Source organism: Delphinapterus leucas, unplaced genomic scaffold (assembly GCF_059928025.1).
Source record: "Delphinapterus leucas isolate spDelLeu-1000000601 "Yukka" unplaced genomic scaffold, BTC_Dleu_Yukka2 spDelLeu_asBTCV2_sq25, whole genome shotgun sequence".
Lineage (NCBI taxonomy): Eukaryota > Metazoa > Chordata > Mammalia > Artiodactyla > Monodontidae > Delphinapterus > Delphinapterus leucas.
In genome coordinates, this window is record NW_028322234.1 from 7,503,484 (window position 1) to 7,526,631 (window position 23,148).

General features: G+C 47.2%; 1 protein-coding gene and 1 pseudogene across 3 annotated transcripts in view; one reads left to right on the forward strand and one right to left on the reverse strand.

The window, feature by feature from the left end:
• The window catches only part of PGPEP1 (pyroglutamyl-peptidase I), a 46,126-nt gene that overhangs the window by 13,441 nt on the left and 9,537 nt on the right, over positions 1-23,148 (forward strand). Inside the window, exons 3-5 of one of the 3 annotated variants that reach the window (XM_089905286.1) lie at positions 5,329-5,445; positions 14,031-14,263; positions 19,227-19,515. In XM_089905286.1, coding sequence (XP_089761412.1) covers positions 5,329-5,445; positions 14,031-14,263; positions 19,227-19,419 — 543 coding nt within the window. In that variant the 3' untranslated portion in view covers positions 19,420-19,515. Of the gene's footprint in view, positions 1-5,328; positions 5,446-14,030; positions 14,264-19,226; positions 21,923-23,148 lie in introns of those variants that run through there. The other 2 variants (XM_089905288.1, XM_089905287.1) reach the window with 2 other exon arrangements.
• LOC111166524 (COMM domain-containing protein 10 pseudogene) lies at positions 7,025-7,721 on the reverse strand (annotated as a pseudogene).

Here is a 23,148-nt window from a genome sequence, read left to right on the forward strand (position 1 = left end):
GTGGCTTCTCTTGTTGCGGAGCTTGGGCTCTAGGTGCTCGAGCTTTAGTAGTTGCGGCATGCGGGCTTCAGTCGTTGTGACTCACGGGCCTAGTTGCTCCGCTGCATGTGGGATCTTCCTGGATCAGGGCTTGAACCCGTGCCTCCTGCATTGGCAGGCGGATTCTTAACCACTGCGCCACCAGGGAAGCCCCCGGTCCTGTTTGTATTGATTGATCTTTCTCTTCATTATGGGTGGTAGTTTTTGGCTTCTTTGCATGCCTGGTAAGTTTCAACTGATGCCAGACTTTGTGAATTTTACCTTGTGGCATGCTGTATCCTTTTGTATTTCCTCAAAATATTCTTGAGCTTTGTTCTGGGATACAATTAAGCTACTGGAAACAGTTCCTTTCCAGGCTTGCTGTTCAGTTTTGTTAGGCAGGACCAGAGCAGTCTCCGCTCTGGGGCTAATTTTTCTCCACTTCCTTGTGAAGTTTTTCCGCTCTGGCTGGTGGGAACAAGGATTTCCAACCTGGTGTGAGCTCGGAGGCTTGTTCCCTCTGTTCCTTTCAAGTGGCTTTATCCCTGGCCTCTGCATGCGTGTAAACCCATCAGTCCTCGGACTCTCAAAAGATCTCTGGATCAACTTCTAGATTGATCTCTCTCTCTTCCTCCCTCTCTCTCCCTCTCTCTTCCTCTCTCCCTCTCTACACACTCTCTCCTTTCTACCTACTTCCCTCCTCCCCTTCCCCTCCCCCCTCCTCTCCCTCCCCCTACCTCCTCTTCCCCCCAGGTACCTCCTGTCCATGACTCCACTCTGCAAACTGTAGCCTTCTTACACTTTGTAGAACCTCAGCTTTGACTCCTCAACTCCACGTCTGAAAACTGTTATTTTACACATTTTGTCTATTTTTTTTTCACTTATGCCATATTAGGCAGAAATTTTGGATTTTTTTTGGATTGTTTTGGATTTTTTTTAAAGGAAACACATTAACGTTTTAAAGTATAATTTAACATTGTTTTATTTTTTCTAGTTTCTTCTATTGTTTTATTTTTTCTCCTTATGACATGGGTACTACTGTTCACCCATTTACAGATGAGGGAGTGAGGGGAGGGGAGCACAGAGAGGTTGAGTGACTTACCCAGGGTCACCCAGCCAGGGAGTGAGGGGAGGGGAGGGAGAACAAACCTGGTCACCTGGCTCTAGAGGCTCCACCCCTGATTCCTACCCTCCACCATCCATGCAATTAAGAGCTGTTTTTTTCCTTTTTAAAAAAATTGAGATGAACTTGCATAGTATAAAACTATTTTAAAGTGTACAAATCAGTGGCATTTATTACATTCACAGTGTTGTCCAACCACCACCTCTATTTAATTCCAGAACATTTTTATCATCCAAAAAGGAAATCCTGTCCCCGTTAGCAGTCACTCCCCATCCCCAGTCCCCAAGCCCCTGGCAACCATTGATCTGCTGTCTGTCTCTGTGGATTTGCCTGTTCTGGACATTTCACATAAACAGAGTCATATAATATGTGACCTTTTGTGTCTGGCTTTTTTCATGCAGCATGATGTTTTCAAGGTTCACCCACATTGTAGCATGTGTCAGTGCTTCATTACTTTTCATGGCTGAGTAATATTCCACTGTATGGATGGACCACATTTTGTTTATATTCTTTCATCCAGTGATGGATACTTCGGCTGTTGCAAATAGTGAGGAGCTACTTTTAAATGTAGGAAAGGATGAAAAGGAAAGGGGTCACAGCAAGCAGTGAGTCCAAACCCCCACTTATAGTTAAGAAAAACAAGGGACCCTCAGGAGGGTCGGGTACTTGCCCAGGCTCACCTGGGTCTGTATTTGTTCTCAGTCCAAGCTTGAACTTCTCACTTGTTCAGCCGACATTCACCAGCACCTAATGTGTGCACATCTTGGGCCGTGGCCAGGACATTGACCTGTGGGACCGAGAGAGCATGTAAAGCAGGCTGGGCATCCAGAATATCTTCTTGGGAGGCTGAGACATGAAGGCTAAGGAGTCAACTGACTGGAAAGTGATGGGAAGAGCATTCTAAGTGGAGGGAATAGCCAGTGCAAAGGCCCTGAGGCAGGAGTGAGTCTGGTATGTGGGAGGCTGTGTTGGGAGAAGTGAGCAGAAGGGGGACAAAGGGAGAGGAGGGCAGCATCCCGACCCCTCAGGGCATCGTGGGCTATGGTGGGGAGTTAAGATTTTTATTCTGAGCGTGGCAGGAGCCACAGCAGAGCGGAAGCAGGGAAAGCCTGCGTTGTGATTTTATATGCTGCCTTGGGGGACAGGAGGCTGGGGCAGTGCTGGGGAGGAGATGGGGCTTGATCTTCAAATCAATTTGCCAAAACAAAACTTGGGTGTATCCAACAAGCGTCAAGCAAACAGTGGTCTATAACATCCTATTATTTTTAATGTGTGGCCATTCAAAATAATCACTCCGGGCGTGCAGCGTGCACAAACAGGGTGAATATTGATAAAATCACGGGAATGGAAACAGGGAGCACAGATCTAAAACCTCCAGCACTTCTCAGGGGTTCAATGGTGTAAAAAACAATACGGTCAGGTAGGAATCATGGTTATGTGCCAGTGAGCACCAGGCCTGCCTCGTCTCTGAATCCATAAACTCTTGAAGAAAGTCCCCTCTGATTCCCATCACCACAGTCCAGGGAGTTGAGAAGACAAAGGAGCATGAAGAATAAAAATATTAGTGACTAAGAAAAATGATTGTGGGAGAAATTAAATATTTTACAAAGTTTTCTCTTTAGTGTCTTTTAAAATAGATTTCACACAAAATATAACCATCCTCCCCCCCAGCCCTCTACCCATCAGTGTCTGCAGCTCACCGTGCACCACGTTTGGGGAGCAGGTTTGCGCTCTGCCCTCTTCTGTCCGGCGGGGAGGGCTTCCTGATCTCACACGTAACTGGGCTTAGCAAGAGGGCTGGGGTCCCAGATCCTGGTGTTGGCATTTGAGACTCTCCCCCGCACACACACCTGCCTTGCCCCACCTACCCTCCAGATGTCCTTGTCTCCAGGTGACCTCTCTGGGGAGCAATTTGGAATTATCTATCAGTGAGGAAAGACCTGCTGTTCCAGGCATCGGATACTCTCCAGAGCAACTGCAGTCAGTGGGGCACAGATTTGGGATAGCGTGGGTATAGCAAGGTCAAGGCAACCAGAGAAAGAAATCCTGCAGCCGCTGCAGGAGATGCAAGAACTCACCTCTAGGGACTTCCCTGGTGGTCCAGTGGTTAGGACTCCACGCTTTCACTGCCGTGGGCCTGGGTTCAGTTCCTGGTCGGGGAACTAAGATGCCACAAGCCGCGCAGCGTGACAAAAAAAAAAAAAAAAAAAAAGATAAGGGCTCACCTCTAGTGAATTCGGCAAGGCCAGATGCGAAAACTGCTTCGCCTGGGACCTGCCCATAGAACTCTGTAACATCCGCCAGTGGTAGCATGTCCAAATTACTGCATGAGATCTGAGAATAATATGAAACAGCCTGACCGATAATCATTATTTGGGGTATTAATTTTACCATGAAGAATGCTCAGTTTTTGATATTGAGCTGAAACCTTCATCCGTGAACGTCTCTGCTCACCCCTGGACTCCAGAGCTGCCAGGATCATGATTCCTCCGGGAAAGTTGGTTCTGGGTCTGCTGTGCTCTGGGTTGTGGGCCATCTGGGGGAAGGAGGCCCAGTCATGGGCTCTGCCACATTGAGAATCTGAGGAAAGCATCCGTGTTTCCCCAGAAAAGTACGCATGTGGTGATCCATCATAGCCCTTTTTTCCCAGATATGTATTTATATATACATATATATGTATGTACTTATGTATACATATTCTTTTTCAGATTTTTTCCCTTATAGGTTATTACAAGACAGTGAATATAGTTCCCTGTGTTGTACAGTAGGTCCTTGTTGGTTATCTATTTTGTATATAGTAGTGTGTATCTGTTAATCCCAAACTTCTAATTTATCCCTCCCCACCCTTTCCCCTTTGACAACCGTCAGTTTGTTTTCTGTGTCTGTGAGTCTGTCTCTGTTTTGTAAATAAGTTCATTTGTATCATTTTTTTTTTAGATTCCACATATAAGTGATATCATATGGTATTTGTCTTTCTCTGCTTGACTGACTTCACTTGGTATGATAATCTCTAGGTCTATCCATGTTGCTGCAAATGGCATTATTTCACTCTTTTTTAAAAAAAATTATTTATTTTTGGCTGTGTTGGGTCTTCATTGCTGCCCATGGGCTTTCTCTAGTTGCAGCGAGTGAGGGCTACTCTTCGTTGCAGTGCGCGGGCTTCTCATTGCAGTGTCTTCTCTTGTTGCGGAGCACAGGCTATAGGCACGTGGGCTTCAGTAGTTGTGGCTCGTGGGCTCAGTAGTTGTGGCTCGCAGGCTCTAGAGCGCAGGCTCAGTAGTTGAGGTGCACAGGCTTAGTTGCTCTGCGGCATGTGGGATCTTCCCAGACCAGGGCTCAAACCCATGTCCCCTGCATTGGCAGGCGGATTCTTAACCACGGTGCCACCAGGGAAGTCCCTATTTCACTCTCTTTTGTGGCTGAGTAATATTCCATTTATATATATACCACATCTTCTTTATCCATTCATCTGTTGATGGACATTTCGGTTGCTTCCATGTCTTGGCTATTGTAAATAGTGCTGCTATGAACATTGGGGTCATCATAGCCCATTTTTGTTTACAATTCATGATGTTCTTAAACCCCTTCATTCCTGAGATGGTTAGAGGCTCCCTAAGGAATTGGGTCCATCTGTAAATGTATGTTGAGACCCTGCTATCTACCATGCACCAAGTCTATAAATAATTCTTAACAGGTGTAACAAAGGGAGAGCATAATAACAGACAACAAAAATAGTAGTAGCAATGGTAATCAACATTATTCGAGTCCCTACAGTATGCCAAACATTGCTTGGAACTCTAGCGTGAATTAGTTCCTTCCTTTGTTATAACTACCTTGTGAAGTAAGTACTTTATTATCCCCATTTTACAGATGAGGAAACTGAGGCGCAGAGAGGTTAAGTGACTTGCCCAAGTCACTGCCCTTCCTCCCACAGGCAGGGTTCAAATCCAGGAGACTAGCCTCAGAGGCCATGGTATCATGCTGCTGCCCACGGAGATGCTAAGAGAGTGGGTGGGGAAGGGGCTGAGGGAGGAGCTTTGGGATAGGCCAGCGCATGTGCCTTCCCGCTCTGCACAGTGAGTCAGGAACCCCGCCTGTCTTCTGAGGATAGGTCACTCTGTCCCCAGGGATCTAGTTATCCCTGCAGCTCTGACCTAATGCCACATTTCCTCTGCTCTTGCTCCCAGGAGCTGGAGAAGCTGGGGCTCGGTGACAGCGTGGACCTGCATGTGTATGAGATTCCAGTGGAGTACAAGACAGTCCAGAGGCTCATCCCCGCTCTGTGGGAGAAGCACAGTCCACAGGTAAATGGGGCAAAGATGAGTGGGGTAAAGGTAGGTGCTTCCCCATCAGGACCTGCAGGTGGGTGCCCCACACATGGATGGCCTGTGTGACTTTGTTCCTGCTCTGATCACATGGCTGACGCCACAGCCTTATTTCCTAAAGTGCCGCACTTTCCTGGGTTACCCTTAGAGGTGAGGGAGGAAAGCAAACATCTGGAACTTCACAGAGCCTGGTTCTGTCCCTCTTGAGTTCTGTATCAGTCATGACCCGTCTGGTTATAAGTCACAGTCGAATCACACCTCAACCCAGCTTGAGCCCAAATGTTGGATGCTTTAGGTATAGCTTGATTCAGGTGGTCACCCAATGTCATCAGCCTCTTCTCTTGCCCACGTAGCTTTGCTTTGCTTTCCACTTTGCTTTCGCTGTGGCAAAGATAGGTGGCTGCTGGCTGATATCCTCCCAACTCAGCCGCTCAGCAGAAAGAGAACGCCTCTCCTCCAAATAATTCCCCAAAGTCTATGGCTGATTCTCATTGGCTGGCTTGGGTCACAGGCCAGTCCCTGAGCCAATCACTATGGTTGGGGAAGAAGGAATGCTCTGATTTGTGAAGCCTGAGTCCCACATGCCCACTCCGGTGGCCAGAGGGTGGTGTCACCTCTCTCCAAACCTCCTAGAATGAGAAGAAGTGGAGGTGGTCCACAAAGGGAAAACAGCTGTGGGAGGGACCTGTGGTTTTAACCCGATGTGATGGAATGGAGGCCAGACAGGCAGGAACCACACCCTCCCACAGAGGTAGTTTTGGCCCAGCCAAGACCTTGGGCAGGAGCCATCTGGGAACTTACCTGGGCTGGTATCTCTGACAAGTGCAGTCCCAGTCCCCTCTGGGGGGGCCTCACTCAGCTTCCTACCCTAGCTTGCTGTTTCAGATTCTCCAGGGACTGGCTGGAGGCATCTTCCTTTCTAAGAAGCCCTCTCATTGCACCTCAAATAGAATTTGTCCCGTAAGGGGTGGGTGGGTGGGGATAAAGTGGGAGGTTGGGATTAACATACACACACTACTATATATAAACTAGATAACTAATAAGGACCTACTGTATAGCATAGGGAACTCTACTCAATACTCTGTAATGGCCTATATGGGAAAGTAATCTAAAAATGAGTGGATATATGTATAACTGATTCACTTTGCTGTACACCTGAAACACAACGTTGTAAATCAACTATACTCCAATAAAAAAAATTTTTTTTGAATGTGGCTACTTTCTTATTTTTATTATTGTAATTAATGAAGTCCTGTGTCCTAAGGTACACATTACACTTTGTATCCATGGACCCTTCTTGATACATAAAAGTATCATCAAGTATGTAAAAAACAAAAAGGTCAGGCAATAAAGCAAAAATAGGACAGTAAAAACAATACGATATTCACTTTTGTTTCCTTTAAAACAGAAGTGTTCTTAACAATTGCTTGCTGTTGGCTCACAGAACTAGAGAATGTATATTAGAACATCTGTACTCAGAACAATGATCTTCCTTGGCTGTTGCTGTGATAAGAAGCAATAAGCTATATAATTTACAAGAAGAAAGCTAATGAATCCTTCAGAAAACACAACCTGGCCGTTTATCTTCAGTGCAAAATAATAAGGTGGCAGGAGTGTATAGAGAAACAAGTCTTGGAGAACATCCTGTAAGGGAGTCCAGCTGTGCTTGTATGGTCACAAGCTTGTTATAGAAATCAAACAATTCCTTGTGACTGAATTCCACAAGCACTTCCTTCAGGCTCTTCGACTCTTCATTGCTCACTCCTAGCTGTAACACAGCTTGAGGAGATTTTAGTTTTGCCTGGGCAGAGTGAGCCATTTATCTGAAGGTTAAGCTGCCATCCGACCGTCTCCAGCTCGTGGGGTGCGAGAATCCTCTGCCTGAATTTTTCAATTGTTTCTTGACCGATAGACGACCAAGCATTGACAAATGCTTCTGCTTTGTCTTGTCTAAGATGAATGTTCTCTAACTGCTGCTGCAAAGCAGCTGGCTCCACGTTGTGATATATGGCCTGTTCTAAAATGAATGATATTGTTGCAAGAACTAGGTGAAGATCTTGTCTCTCGAGAGAAAATGCAGCTTGAAGTCTCTCTTCCTCTTCTTCACTGAAACTATTCTCAGCCGTCAGGTGAAGTTTTTGAAGAATTGGGGTGAGCAATCGTGGAAGCCTTCCTGTATCTATTTCATTTATCAGCGACACTGCTTTTTTCATGCTGGGGCTCTCCTGCAGAGTCAGTGCCGTGGATGCCGCCATCCTTGAAGCTCCCTCAAAACTTTTTTTTAAAAATTAGAATTTGGGGGCTTCCCTGGTGGTGCAGTGGTTGAGAATCTGCCTGCCAATGCAGGCGACACGGGTTCGAGCCCTGGTCTGGGAAGATCCCACATGCCGCGGAGCAACTGGACCCGTGAGCCACAATTACTGAGCCTGCGCGTCTGGAGCCTGTGCTCCGCAACGGGAGAGGCCGCGACAGTGAGAAGCCCGCGCACCGCGATGAAGAGTGGCCCCCGCTCGCCGCAACTAGAGAAAGCCCTCGCACAGAAACGAAGACCCAACACAGCCAAAAATAAATAAATAAATTTATTTTTTAAAAAAATTAGAATTTGTCCCTTTTTACAGAGGGGGACCTGGAGGCTCAGTGAGATGTGACTGAAGGTTCTGTGAATGAGCTTTTTCCTCTACTGTCTATATAGTCCTGCCTTATTCTAGCTAAAAAGAAAACCTAAGGCATGAACATGTCTTAAAAATGTCTCACTATATAGAAAGGAATAAAGAAGAAGGATTTTGGCCCAGGCTGCTACTGATGAGCTGTGAGGTCTCAGGGAAGCTCCTTGGGCTCCCCGTGCCTCAGTTTCCTCCTGTGACAGGTGGAAATAATAATAGTCAGGAATCAACCAAGCACAGATCAAAAATATTTGAAAATAATTCCAGAGAATTCCCTGGTTGTCCAGTGGTTAGAACCCCATGCTTCCACTGCTGGGGACCCGGGTTTAATCCCTGGTTGGGGAACTAACATCCAGTAAGCCGTGCAGTGCAGAATAAAGAAAGAAAGAAAGAAAGAAAGAAATTCAGAAAGTTCCAAAAAGCAAAACTTGAGTTTGCCTTGAGCGGACAGCTATTTATTTATATAACATTTGCATTCTATTAGGTATTGTAAGCAATCTAGAGACGATCTGAGGTATACAGGAAGATGTGCAGTAGGTTATATGAAAATACTACGCCATTTTAGGTAAGAGACTTGAGCATCCCCAGATGTTGTTATCTGAAGCGGGGGGGAACCTGGACCCAATCTCCTGTGGATACCGAAGTGAGGGGTGACTGAAGTACTAAAATTCTACCACCCAATTCCAGCGCGTGGGTGGGGTTATCCCCACACCAAGCAATTCTTGGAGAGTGGCTGTGGGTCCTACAATTCAACTCAATTCTGACACTACCTACCCAGAGATAGAATCGCATTCCACAGGGTAAGGGCTCCATCCTACCGGACTGCCCTCCACTTCAGATGCCAATCTTTTTTTTTTTTTTTTTTTGAAGTATAGTTGATTTACAATGTTGTGTTAATTTCTGCTGTACGGCAAAGTGATTCAGTTATACATATATATACATTCTTTTTTATATTCTTTTCCATTATGGTTATCACAGGATATTGAATATAGTCCCCTGTGCTCTACAGTAGGACCTTATTGTTTATCCATTCTATATAAAATAGTTTGCAGATGCCAATCTTAAGTCTAGGTTGTTACCTGTGCTTCTGTCCAACTGGCTATAAATCAGGGATTCCCATGACCCCTTCCTTGGGTTCCATTAATTTGCTAGAGCAGCTCACAGAACTCAGGAACCCCATTTACTCACTGGATTACCGGTTTATTATAAAAGCATATAACTCAGGAACAGCCAGCCAGATGAAAGAGATGCATAGGACAATGTATGCTTTGTCCTATGCCCTCCCGAGCATATGCTGCTTCGCCCTCCCGAGCGCCCTACTCTCCCCAGCTGAACTCCATCTCCAGGCCCTCTCCCTTCCTCTGAGGTAGGGGGGTGGGGCTGAAAGTTCCAACCCTCTAATCATGTGGTTGGTTCCCCTGGCAACCAGCCCCCATTCTAAGGTGCTTTCCAAAAGTTACCTCATTAACAAAACAGGGGAATTCCCTGGAAGTCCAGTGGTTAGGACTCCACGCTTCCATTGCAGAGGGCACGGGTTTGATTCCTGGTCAGGGAACTAAGATCCCACATGCCATGCAGCAGAAAAAAAAAAAAAAAATTAACCAAACAGGACACCTTTATTGCTGTCATCACTTAGGGAACTCTAAGGGTTTTAGGAGCTCTGTGCCAGGAAGAGTGAACTAAGAACAAATATATATTTCTTTTTTAATTTTTTAATATTTATTTATTTATTTTGGCTGCACCGGGTCTTAGTTGCGGCATGCGGGCTTTTACCTATGGCATGAGAACTTTTAGTTGCAGCATGCATGTGGGATCTAGTTCCCCAACCAGGGATCGAACCCCAGGCCCCTGCATTGGGAGCATGGGGTCTCACCCCCTGCACCACCAGGGAAGTTCCAACAAATGTATATCTCTTACTATAGATCTCGCTATCACAAGCACTAACATCATGAGTTTGTGGTGGGGATGAGAGAGATGAGGCCAGTAGGGCAATAAACAGTTCTCAGCCCACCCCAGGGTTTCTCAGCTACACTGGGGCCAGAGCCTTCTCTGTGATGGGCTGTGCTGTGCACTGTAGGGTGCTGAGCAGCATCCCTGACCACCACCCATGAGATGCCAGGAGCACTGTGTCTCCAGTTTGATACCCCATAACGTTTCCAGATGTTGCCAAACATCCTCTGGAGGCAGGCTCACCCCTGGTTGAGAACTCCTGGTCTATAGTAAGCTCTTTTTTTAAAAAAAATATATTTATTTATTTAGGCTGCGCCAGGTCTTAGTTTGGCACACGGGATCTTCGTTGCGGCATGTGGACTCTTAGTTGTGGCATGCAGACTTCTTAGTTGTGGCACACAGACTTCTTAGTTGTGGCATGCATGCAGGATATAGTTCCCCAACCAGGGATAGAACCCCAAGCCCCTTGCATTGGGAGCGTGGAGTCTTACCCACTGGACCACCAGGGAAGTCCCTATAGTAAGCTCTTAATAGTGGTTAACTGGTACCACGGCTATCGTCATCACTCACATCTTCTTCACACACATGCATCTTCATATACATTTGTGCTCACCCACAAGTACTGTTTAAGCATCGTACTGCATGGATTAGCATCCTGTGGCTGACGTAACAATTGACTGCCAACCAGGTGTCTTAAAACTACAGAAATTTATAAGCACACAATTCTGGAGGCCAGAAGTCCAAAATCAAGGCATGAGCAGGGCTGTGGCTCCCTCCAAAGGCTCTAGGGGAGGATTCTTCCTTGTCTCTTCCAGCTTCTGGTGGCCCCAGGCATTCCTTGGCTTGTGGCCTCATCACTCTATCCTCTGCCACTGTCTCCACATGACCTTCTCCTTTCCTCCCTCTCTGTTCCTGCTCTGTGTGTCTCTTTTAAGTGCATTTGTCAATGGGTTTTGAGCCCATCCAGATAATCCAGGAGGACCTCATCTCAAGATCCTTTACTTAATTACATCTGCAAAGACCCTTTCCCAAATAAAGGTCCCAGTCACAGTTTCCAGGTATTAGGACAGGGACATACCTTTCCTTTTCTTTCTTTTCTTTTTTTGGTGGTGGTGGTGGAGTCACCATTCAACCCTCTGTACTACAGCTAGCTGCTATTTTGTTTTTGCATTCACAGGAATTACAGTGTTACCTGATGCTCCACTGGTTTATGGAGCACCAGATAACACAGTGTGGGTGCTAAGGCATCCAGTAGCATAGCCCCCCGCTCCTGGCTAGTTATGTTCTTGAGAATCACGGCCCGCTAGACGTTACCGTGCCAGCTACACGGGACAGTTTAAACTTTCTAGAAGCCACAATTGAAAAGCATACAAAGAAGGAATTCCCTGGTCCAGTGGTTGGGACTCGGCACTTTCACTGCCGTCGCTCGGGTTCAATCCCTGGTCTGGGAACTAAGATCCCAAAAGCTGCATGGCCGGAAAAAAAAAAAGCATACAAAGAAATAGTGAAATTAATTTTAATAATATCTTAAATGTCACCCCTTATTTCTAAAATATTATGTCAATGTGTAATCAACATTTAAAAAGTTATTAATGAGACATTTCACTTTTTTTTTTTTTACTTTTTAGCCGCACCGCGCGGCATGTGAGATCTCCGTGCTCTGCAGTCGAGTCTTAACACGCAGGGTCTTAACCGCTGGACCACCAGGGAAGTCCCTACATTCTTTTTTCATGCCCAGTCTCCGAAACCGGTGTGTGTGCTGCACTGGTATCTCAATCTGTATCAGCCATGTGTTGGCAATCTGTATCTCTTCTTTGGGGAAATATCTATTTAGGTCTTCCACCCATTTTTGGATTGGGTAGTTTGTTTTTTTGATATTGAGCTGCTTGTGTATTTTGGAGATTAATCCTTTGTCAGTTGCTTCATTTGCAAATATTTTCTCCTATTCTGAGGGTTATATTTTCGTCTTGGTTATGGTTTCCTTTGTTGTGCAAAAGCTTTTAATTTTCAGTAGGTCCCATTTGTTTATTTTTGTTTTTATTTCCATTTCTCTAGGAGGTGGGTCAAGAAGGATCTTGCTGTGACTTATGTCATAGAGTGTTCTGCCTATATGTTCCTCTAAGAGTTTTATAGTGTCTGGCCTTACATTTAGGTCTTTAATCCATTTTGTATGTGTGTGTTTTTTTAAATTAATTAATTAATATTTATTTTTGGCTGTGTTGGGACTTCGTTTCTGTGCGAGGGCTTTCTCTAGTTGCGGCAAGCCGGGGCCACTCTTCATCGCGGTGCGCGGGCCTCTCACTATCGCGGCCTCTCTTGTTGCGGAGCACAGGCTCCAGACGCGCAGGCTCAGTAGTTGTGGCTCACGGGCCTAGTTGCTCCGCGGCATGTGGGATCTTCCCAGACCAGTGCTCGAACCCGTGTCGCCTGCATTGGCAGGCAGATTCTCAACCTCTGCGCCACCAGGGAAGCCCATTTTGTGTTTATTTTTGGACATGGAAGCAACCTAAGTGTCCATTGACAGATGAATGGATAAAGAAGATGTGGCACATATGTACAATGGAATATTACTCAGCCATAAAAAGAAATGAAATTGAGTTATTTGTAGTGAGGTGCATGAACTTAAAGTCTGTCATACAGCGTGAAGTATGTCAGAAAGAGAAAAACAAATACCGTATGCTAACACATATATATGAAATCTAAAAAACAAAAAATGGTTCTGATGAACCTAGGGGCAGGACCGGAATAAAGACGCAGACATAGAGAATGGACTTGAGGACATGGGAAGGAGGAAGGATAAGCTGGGACGAAGTGAGAGAGTAGCATTGACATATATATACTAGTGGGAGACAGCCGTATAGCACAGGGAGATCAGCTCGATGCTTTGTGATGACCTAGAGGGGTGGGCTAGGGAGGGTGGGAAGGAGGCGCAAGAGGGAGGGGTTATGGGGACGTGTGTATACATACAGCTGATGCACTTTGTTGTACAGCAGAAACTAACACAACATTGTAAAGCAATTATACTCCAATAAAGATGTTTAAAAAAAAAAAGTCACTGTGAGATATATCACCGTAGGGAAATAACCAATAATCAAATAAAGAAAATGCATAGAAAAAAAGTTTGTATCAGCCACATTTCAAATGCTCGATAGCCACACGTGTCCTGTGACTGCCATATGGCACAGTATGCTCATCAGTCTTTATTTTAAATGTTCACATGTTTTCTTACAGTGCCCTTTCTGTGTGTAAACATACACACAAATCATTAATATTTGAAGTTAAACTGTATTCAGTTTGGTATCCTGCCTCTTACAAATACGTTATCATGAGCATTTAATCACGCAGGTCATGAAAAATTCTCCCTTAACATTATTTTAACAGCTGGGTAATATTTAGTAATTAATACAACCATTCTCCTATTATTGGGCGTGCTGGTCATTTCTATGTTTCGGGGTTTTTTTCCTCACTTTTATAAATAACACCGAAGTGACTATGGGCAAATTATTATCTCTTTGATTGTTTTTAGGTTAGATTCCTGGAAATTATACCTTGCCTTTTGTGTTTGGCAATATGCCTTGAAGATTATTTCATACAGAATTGCCTTGGGCATGTTAACAGCTACAGAGTAGCTCATACTTTACTTATCCAACCCCCCCCATCTCCCCACCCCCCCCACCCCCCACCCCCACCATGGATGGCTAATTAGGTTGTTTCCAATATTTGATTGTAATGACAAAGCTGCAATGAACATCTTTGCATATTTCACATTCTTGCATGTTTCACTTGGCACACCTTTCTGTAAGAGTGACTGTAGGGTCTATTCCATCAGCAAGATGTCAGAAAGCACGTAACCCCCAGCAGAGTTCTGTGAGGATGCTGCCCTCTCCTTGGCCTGGGGGGACTCCCAGTCCCATGACCAGACCCTATTAAGCCTTGCCCATCTGTCTGCAGCTGGTGGTGCATGTGGGGGTGTCAGGCATGGCGACCACAGTCACGCTGGAGAAGTGCGGGCACAACAAGGGCTACAAGGGGCTGGACAACTGCCGATTCTGCCCTGGCTCCCAGTGCTGTGTGGAGGATGGGCCTGAAAGCATTGACTCCATCATTGACATGGACGCTGTATGTAAGAGGGTTACTACACTGGGCCTGGATGTGTCAGTGACCATCTCACAAGATGCCGGCAGGTAAGGCACCATGGGGCCCTATGGTGTAGGTGTGAGTAGGGGTTTCCCTCCTACATCAGCCCAGGCTGGGTGTTGAACAAGCCAAGTGTGTTTGACTTTAGCCTCTTTGGGCCAAGTGCTCACTTTTTCTTTTTCACTTTTTTTTTTTTTTTTTTTCGGTACGCGGGCCTCTCACTGTTGTGGCCTCTCCCGTTGCGGAGCACAGGCTCCGGATGCGCAGGCTCAGTGGCCATGGCTCATGGGCCTAGCCGTTCCGCGGCATGTGGGATCTTCCCAGATTGGGGCACGAACCTGTGTCCTCTGCATTGGCAGGCGGACTCTCAACCACTGCGCCACCAGGGAAACCCTCTTTTTCACTTCTGAAAACATAATTGATTTACCACCTGATTAAAGCATGGGATAATTTTTTTTACGCATGGGATATTTTAACAGTATTATACATGATATTTTTACATAGAATTTCACAGTATATAAACCTCACCATCCATGAGGCACAGAGTTAAGTATATATGTGTATGTGTGTGTATATATATATATAAAACAGGTTCCACGGATTCTGCTTCTGGAACTCATTGTGTGTGGATTGTGGACCCCGGCATCTCCCACCTGCACGTTGCTCCGGCCGTCTCCCTGCTGTTCCTCCGGCCACCTCTACCCCAACCCTGACAGTCCTTCTCTGCTAAGCAGTCAGTTTCTATATTAGTTTCCCGTGGCTGCTATATATAACAAATTACCATGTTGGTGGCTTAGGGCAACAAACATTTATTCTCTCCCAGGTCTGGAGACTAAAAGTCCAAAATCAAGGTGTCAGCAGGGTTGGCTCCTTCTGGAGGTGCTGAGGGGGAATCTGTTCCATGCCTCTCTGGCTTATGGGGGCTGCTGACAACGCTGAGTGTTCCGCGCCTTGAGATGCTTTACCCCAATCTCTGCCTTCTTCCCTGTGTGTGTCTTCACATGGCCTTCTTTTCTTTTATTTTTTTAAAGATTTTTTTGATGTGGACCATTTTTAAAGTCTTTATTGAATTTGTTACAATATTGCTTCTGTTTTTTTTTAATATATAAATTTATTTATTTATTTTTGGCTGCGTTGGGTCTTCGTTGCTGCGCACAGGCTTTCTCTAGTTGCAGCGAGTGGGGGCTACTCTTCGTTGCGGTGCGCGGGCTTCTCATTGCAGTGGCTTCTCTTGCTGCGGAGCTTGGGCTCTAGGAGCGCGGGCATCAGTAGTTGTGGCGCGTGGGCTCAGTAGCTGTGGCTCGCAGGCTCTAGAGCACAGGCTTAGTAGTTGTGGTGCATGGGCTTAGTTGCTCTGCGGCATGTGGGATCTTCCTGGGCCAGGGATCAAACCCGTTTTTCCCTGCATTGGCAGGCGGATTCTTAACCACTGCGCCACCAGGGAAGTCCCTGCTTCTGTTTTATGTTTCAGTTTTTTGGCTGCGAGGCACATGGGATCTTAGCTCCTCGACCTGGGATCGAACCCACACCCCCGGCATTGGAAGGCAAAGTCTTAACCACGGTACAGCCAGGGAAGTTCCCATGTGGCCTTCTTACAAGGACACCAATCATTGGATTTAGGACCTACCCTAAACCACTGTGACCTCATCTTAACTAATTACATCTGCAAAAACCCTATCTCCAAATCAGGTCACATTTTGAGGTTCTAGATGAACACAGATTTGGGACAGAAACTAACTATTCAGCCTATTAGAGGGTCTATTAATTTAAGTCCGATGATGCCCCTAACTTGCTTAATTCTTCCTAAAGCTTCCACTGCACCTCGAATGAAATCCCAACTCTCCACCATGCACAGGTTCTGTGTGGTCTGGCCCCTGCCCACCTCTCCACCCTCCTCTGCCTTCACTCTCGCCTCACCACTGCCTTCCAGACCCACAAACCAGCCTCCTCCTGTTCCTCAAACACACCAAGCTCACTCTAGCATCAGGGCCTTTGCACATGCTAAGACCTCTGCCCAGAGCTCACCTCCCTCTGATAATACCTCTTTCAGGTCTTAACTCCAAAATGTTGCCCCCTTGGGAAGGACTCCCCAGCCTCCCAGACCTCTCTGTTCTATGCCCTCTCAACACCAGATACCTTGATTTCTCAACACTTTGTACACCTCTCCAGTCCAAAGGCGGCAGGTGGCAAATTCAGTTGACAGAATGAAGTGGCTGAATTTACCATCAGTCTTTTTTTTAAATTATTATTATTATTTAAAGATTTATTTATTATTTCTTTATTTAATTTATTTTTGGCTGCGTCAGGTCTTAATTGCAGCATGCGAGATCTTCCCTGTGGCATGTGGGATCTTTCGTTGCCACACGCGGGCTCTTCTCATTGTGATGCATGGACTTCTCTCTAGCTGTGGCGTGCGGGTTTTTTCTCTTTTCTAGTCGTGGCTCCAGGGCACGTGGGCTCTGTAGTTTGTGGCACTTGGGCTCTTTAGTTGAGACTTCTGAGCTCAGTGGTTGTGGCGTGCAGGCCCAGTTGCCCCGTGGCATGTGGGATCCCAGTTCCCTGACCAGGGATTGAACCCGTGTCCCCCTCATTGTAAGGCAGACTCATTACCACTGGACCACCAGGGAAGTCCCTTAATTTTTTTTTAATTAAAGTATAGTTGATGTACAATAGTATACGTTACAGATGTACAATACACTGATTCACAGTTTTTAAAAGTTACATTCCTGGGCTTCCCTGGTGGCGCAGTGGTTAAGAATCCACCTGCCAATGCAGGGGACACAAGTTCGAGCCCTGGTCCGGGAAGATCCCACATGCCGTGGAGCAACTAAGCCCGCATACCACAACTACCTAGCCTGTGCTCTAGAGCCTGTAAGCCACAACTACTGAGCCCATGTGCCACAACTACTGAAGCCCGCATGCCTAGAGCCCATGCTCTGCAACAAGAGAAGCCACCACAATGAGAAGCCCGCTCAAGGAAGAGTAGCCCCCACTTGCCGCAGCTAGAGAAAGCCTGCACACAGCAACGAAGACCCAAGCAGCCAAAAAGAAATAAATAAATTTATTTTTAAAAAGTTATACTCCATTTATAGTTATTATAAGATATTGGCTATATTCCCTGTATTGTACAATATATCCTTGTAGCTTATTTTATACCGAATAGTTTGTACCTCTTAATCCCCTTCTCCTATATTGCCCCTTCCCCCTCCCACCAGTCTTTTTTTTTTAATTTATTTATTTTTGGCTGCATTGTGTCTTTGTTTCTGCACGCGGGCTTTCTCCAGTTGCAGCGATCGAGGGCTACTCTTCGCTGCGGTGCACAGGCTTCTCATTGTGGTGGCTTCTCTTGTTGCGGAGCACGGGCTGCAGGCGCACGGGCTTCAGTATTTGTGGCACGCGGGCTGTCTTTTTTTTCAACTAATTTTTTTTTTTGTTTTTGGCTGCGCCACACAGCTTGCAGGATCTCAATTCCCTGACCAGGGATTGAACCCGGGTCCCTGTCGGCGAAAGCCCGGAACCCTAACCACTAGGCCACTAGGGAACTCCCCTAAAATTAATTTTAAGTTATTCAGATAATTCTAGAGTATATTCTCATACTTTCCTGTTGTGAAAGATTCTCTCGCCCTTTCTCCTCCCCCCCGCCCCACCCCACCCCAGGGATCCCTCGGTTAAATGAGAGACTTAAATTATGACCCTTCCTACTCACCCACACATATGTTTCCATACATATGTAGGACATCTGGCATACTACTTTCGAATTTTGTCCTGTTTCACTTCGCTTTCACGTGGATGGGGTTACGTGGTGTGCATTTTCATGAGAGTTCCCTTCCTTGGTTTCACTTGTGGGCATGTGACATGGGTCTTAGTGAGTTCTGTCTTCCTGTGGCTCCACTGCCTGCCTTGTAAACGGCTGCATGGTATTCCACTGTGCAGATGAACCAGAGTTTATTAAGCCACTCCTCTGTCAGTGGACACTTAGGAGGTGTTTTAGTCTGCTATAACCAAAAAAAAAACCCCAGACTGGGCAGTGTATAAACAACAGAAAGTTACTGCTCACAGCTCTGGAGGCAAGGAAGTTCAGGATCCAGGCACCCTCATGGTGGTGTTCTGATAAAGGCCTTCCTATAGGTTGCAGACTGCCGACTTCTGGCCGTGTCCTCACAGGGTGGGAGGGGATTTGGGGGGACATTCAGATACTAGCCGGTTGCTCCCTGTTTTTCTGCTTTTACACATCATGCTGCAGCAGATACCTTGTTCGTCTTTCTCGTGCTCGTGTGCAGATGGCTCCTGAGATAGTCTAAAAACTCAAAACATCAGGTCATAAAGTCTATGCATTTGTAATTTTTAAAAAAGTATTATTATTATTATTTATTTATTTTGCGTTACGCGGGCCTCTCACCGTTGTGGCCTCTCCCGTTGCGGAGCACAGGCTCCGGACGCGCAGGCTCAGCGGCCATGGCTCACGGGCCCAGCCGCTCCGCGGCATGTGGGATCTTCCTGGACCGGGGCACGAACCCGTGTCCCCTGCATCGGCAGGCGGACTCTCAACCACTGCGCCACCAGGGAAGCCCAAAAATTATTTTTAAAAAATTTTACTGAAGTATAGTTCATTCACAATGTTGTGTTAATTTCTGCTGTACAGCAAAGCGATTGAGAGATATAGATATATATATATATTCTGTTTCATATTCTTTTCCATTAAGGTTTATCACAAAATATTGAATATTGCACATTTGTAATTTTTCTAGCCTGCCAGATTGCCCTCCCCTGGGGCAATTTGTATCCCAGCCAGCAGCATCTCACACTGCTTCCTTCCCCACATATACCCCAGCACTTGGAGTTATTTATTTATTTATTTATTTGCTGGCCTGGGGAGGGAGAAGCAGTATTCCGTCTTGTGGATGACTGGTGAGGTTGGGGCGGGGGGGTGCCTTATGATGGATTTCAATGGAACATTCACTCTCTGACCCCATTTGGTCTCCTTCCCATCCCCCACGCCCTGTGGCTTAGGTACCTCTGCGACTTCGCCTACTATACCTCTCTGTACCAGAGTCACGGCCGCTCAGCCTTTGTTCACGTGCCCCCTCTGGGCAAGCCCTACAATGCAGACCAGCTGGGCCGGGCACTTCAGGCCATCATCGAGGAGATGCTGGACGTCCTAGAGCAGTCAGAAGGCAAACTCAACTGTTGCCACAAACACTGATTGCTGCTCAGGCCTCCCAAGACCTCATTCTGCCAGGGACCCTGAGAGAGACGTCCACCCTCCGGGGCCTGACCGGGAAGGACGAGCCCATCAGCTGGGGATCTGTTTTGGATCAAATATGCCAACTTACACGCCTCCTCTCCCTTTTTCTCTGCAAAAGCACTGGTTGATTTGAAGGCCGCAGTGAAGATTTTTTTTCTCTATTTCTCTTTGCATCTGGGGATACAGCTGTGGCAGCCAGGAAGCCGGGAGGTCCTGATTTCTGCAGAGAACCCCGATCAGGTGTCTCTATTCCATGATCCCATGGCTGGGGCTACCTGCCATTCTAAGTCTGTGGTGGAGGGATTCCAGAGTTCCCTCCGTCCGTGACTGTTTCTTCCCAAATGTAAACGGCTCATGGAGACTCTCTACCCCGATCCATGTCCCAGCAGCCTGGACAGCCCCAGCAAGGGCCACCTTGGGACGTGGCATGGCTTTTTTTCTTCTTTCTTATTCTCTTTTTAAAAACAATAGTGCTAGTTTGGGCACAGAGTAATTTTTTTTTTTTTTTTTTTTTTTTTTTTGCGGTACGCGGGCGTCTCACTGCTGTGGCCTCTCCCGTTGCGGAGCACAGGCTCCGGACGCGCAGGCTCAGCGGCCATGGCTCACGGGCCCAGCCGCTCCGCGGCATGTGGGATCTTCCCAGACCAGGGCACGAACCCGCATCCCCTGCATCGGCAGGCGGACTCTCAACCACTGCGCCACCAGGGAAGCCCGGCACAGAGTAATTTATATTCCCTTTGGTTAAAACGCGGGCTTTAGCCAAACACAGAAGTGTCTTTTCTTTTTCCTGGGGTGCAGCCCCTTCAGCCTCCTGCCCTGAACACTGGACCTACATCTTTGTTTTGGGGGTGACATTGAGGTCCCCTTGCTCGGGGCTTGTGGCACTGGGCCCATGGCCAGACCACGGGGAGTGGGGGGTGGCTGGTGCCCCAGGAGACTGAAAGGGTTGGCTGACCCTTTCAACGACCAAGCTGTGAGCTGTACCCACGGGGCCACTGGGGCCGGGCTGCCGGTGGGAAAGCAGACTCTCATTTCAACATGCACATGACTTTTTTTTTTTTAATGGAAAAATGTGTAGGAGCTGCAAATCTACCCCACATCTGACCTGGATTTTCAGTCTTGGTGCTTGTTTTCCTTAAGGGGAGAGGGCCAAAATGGAGTCTGGGGGCTGAGCTCCATGTGTGCTGGTGTATTTGAGCAGGAGAGCGGTGGGGCAGCCAGCAGGCTTCGTGTAGTTGGTTTTTGGATGCGCCTAGGACTCGGTAAATTTTTATCTCAGTCCCTGGTAAATTTTTATCTCACTCCCTGGTGACTTTGAACTTACCAGCAGGGTTGAGAGTGACATCTCCCAGGAGGCAACTAAATTCAGCTGGACCCTGACACCCATCAGAGAGAGGGGGTGGCAGAAGCAACCGTGAGGAAAACACACGTTTTCGAAGTATTCTTCTATTTTTTTGGAAAACGCGCAGTTTTATCGCTTCACTAAGTGTGAAGCGTGCTGTAGTCTGATGCTGTGTTGGATCATGTTGGTGTTTCCCAGCATGCAGCTCTTTTGAAAACAGCTGAGAGTTTTGTTTTGTTTTGTTTTCTTAAACATTCACCCTCTTTCCCTCCTGTTCCGATGCCCAGGGTGGTTGCTGCCTCTGTTGAGCTACTGTGTCGCTTGGAGACCAGGTTGATAGGTTTCTGAGTGAAATGCATTTTCTGAGTCCTGGGCTTTTTCTGGAGGGGAAAAGTGGGCACAGGTGGGTGACATGGGGTCAGCATATGGCATATGGTGACGTGGGGTCAGCATATGGTGGGTGTGTACCATGGCCCACAGGGTAAAATGATCAGGACCTAGCTCCCCTCTCCATGCCAGCCCTCCCTCTGCCAGAAATGCCCCCTCCACATCCCTGGTCCGAGTTTGCAGTCTCCTGAGAAATCTGGAGCATAGGATGTCATGGCATCTACTCACTCAGCTGGCTTCTGTGAGCAGAGGTTGTGGCTCTTTTGAAGGCGGCGGTGGGGGGGGGGCTCAAGGCCAGGGGGTCCCCCAGAGGTCTTATTAAGAATGGCATCTGGCTCTAACTAGCTCTGTTCTCTAAAGGTCTGATTTGTGGGGCTCTGAGGAGGAAATGGACCTAGGCAAGCTGGAGTAGGGAGGGAAGACTGGAAGTGAGCCAGGTTTGAGCTTAGCTGGGTGCCCACGGAACCCAGACACACCATCCCCAAACTCTGCATTTTCATCTTTCTTTTGTCCTCCCTTCTCTTCTCTGTTTAAAGCACCATGTGGTTTAGCAACTTAGAGATATAATTTATTGTCTGATCATTGTCGAGTGTGTGTGTGTCATTTTTGTGTTCCTGCCATGGTTTTAGATTTCCTCAAGTTAAACCAGAACCCTGTCCTTGTTCATGATGCAGAGCACATAGCTCATTTTTGTTTAATCAGATAGCCATTAAACATTTTACTCGCTCCCTGCCAGCTTTTAAATTTTCCTGTTTTAATTACTTTTTATCATTTTCTTTGGGGCAAACTCAGCCATTCAATCCATGATATATCTGTCTGCATTTGTTGGGTCCCGGAAAAAAATGTCCTTGTGTGAGAAGAGGGGGGCCAAGTCTCATTCCTTCTGCCTTGTCATTTCAGAGTCTGGGTTGTCGGGGGCACAGAATAGGGAAAGGGATGAGCCTGTGAAGTGGGTGCAGCTTGGCATGTACGGAGGTGAGCGATGCCAGAAGGGGTGGGTGCAGTGAGTGTTAATGGTGGAAGGATGGGCTGAGGGATGTGGCGGGAAGGCTGGTGGGGGAAAAGTGAGAAGTGATGCTGGGGGTGGACTCATAGGAAAGTGGAGGGGGCCTCTCTCTGGTGAGTCCTGTGGAGGGTACTGAGGTGGGGGATGGGGGCAGAGACAGTGATCTGGGCGTCGGGTGATGGCGTCTCCTTTAAGGTGCCAGAGCCTCCGCACCTGATAACTTTATTCTTCTCTAAGCCCCTTTGACGCCCCGCTTCCCACCAAAAAGGAGGTCGGTGGTCTGCATATGAGTACGTAGCTCGAAAAAGAAATAAGACGGAGTGGATAGAAAGAAAGGTGGGAAGAAGCAGCAATTCCAGTTGGTGGACTGGGCTTGGTGCCACCTGGCTCACCTGGTCCAATCAAGGAACAGCCAAGGTCTCCTGGCCACTGAGAGAGACAGGGCCGTGGGGCAGCAGGGGGTGGTGGGCAGAGGTCATGGCTTCCCAGTCGGTGCCAGGTCTTTGGGGAAAGGTCAGATTGTGATAGTTTCAGCAAGAAAAATAGTTTTCAGCTACCCTGCTCTTTGCTGGCGTGGAAACTTCTAGAACAGAAAGGGCCTGCTCAAGGGGACGACTGGAAAAGTATACTGTTGATGCCTTTTTGTTATCTTAGAAGTTTCTGCCAGGAAGCCAGGCCAGTGGGTGTGCACGTACACCCACAGGCCTGTTCCCCCGAGGGGTGACCGGGAGGGGGAAGGGAGCTGCTCGTGGAAATCCACCCACCACACTGGCCTGTTTTTTGCTGCCACTGTCTAGACTGTTGACCTTTGACCTCTTCACCTCTTGGAGTGTCTGAACCCAGAAGTCCCCTTCTGGGATGGTGGGACAAAGCCCCATTCTCCTCTGAGGGCCCAGCCTCTGCCCTGAGGCCACTGGAAGCCTTCTCAAGCCTGCAGCCAGCGTGAGGTGCT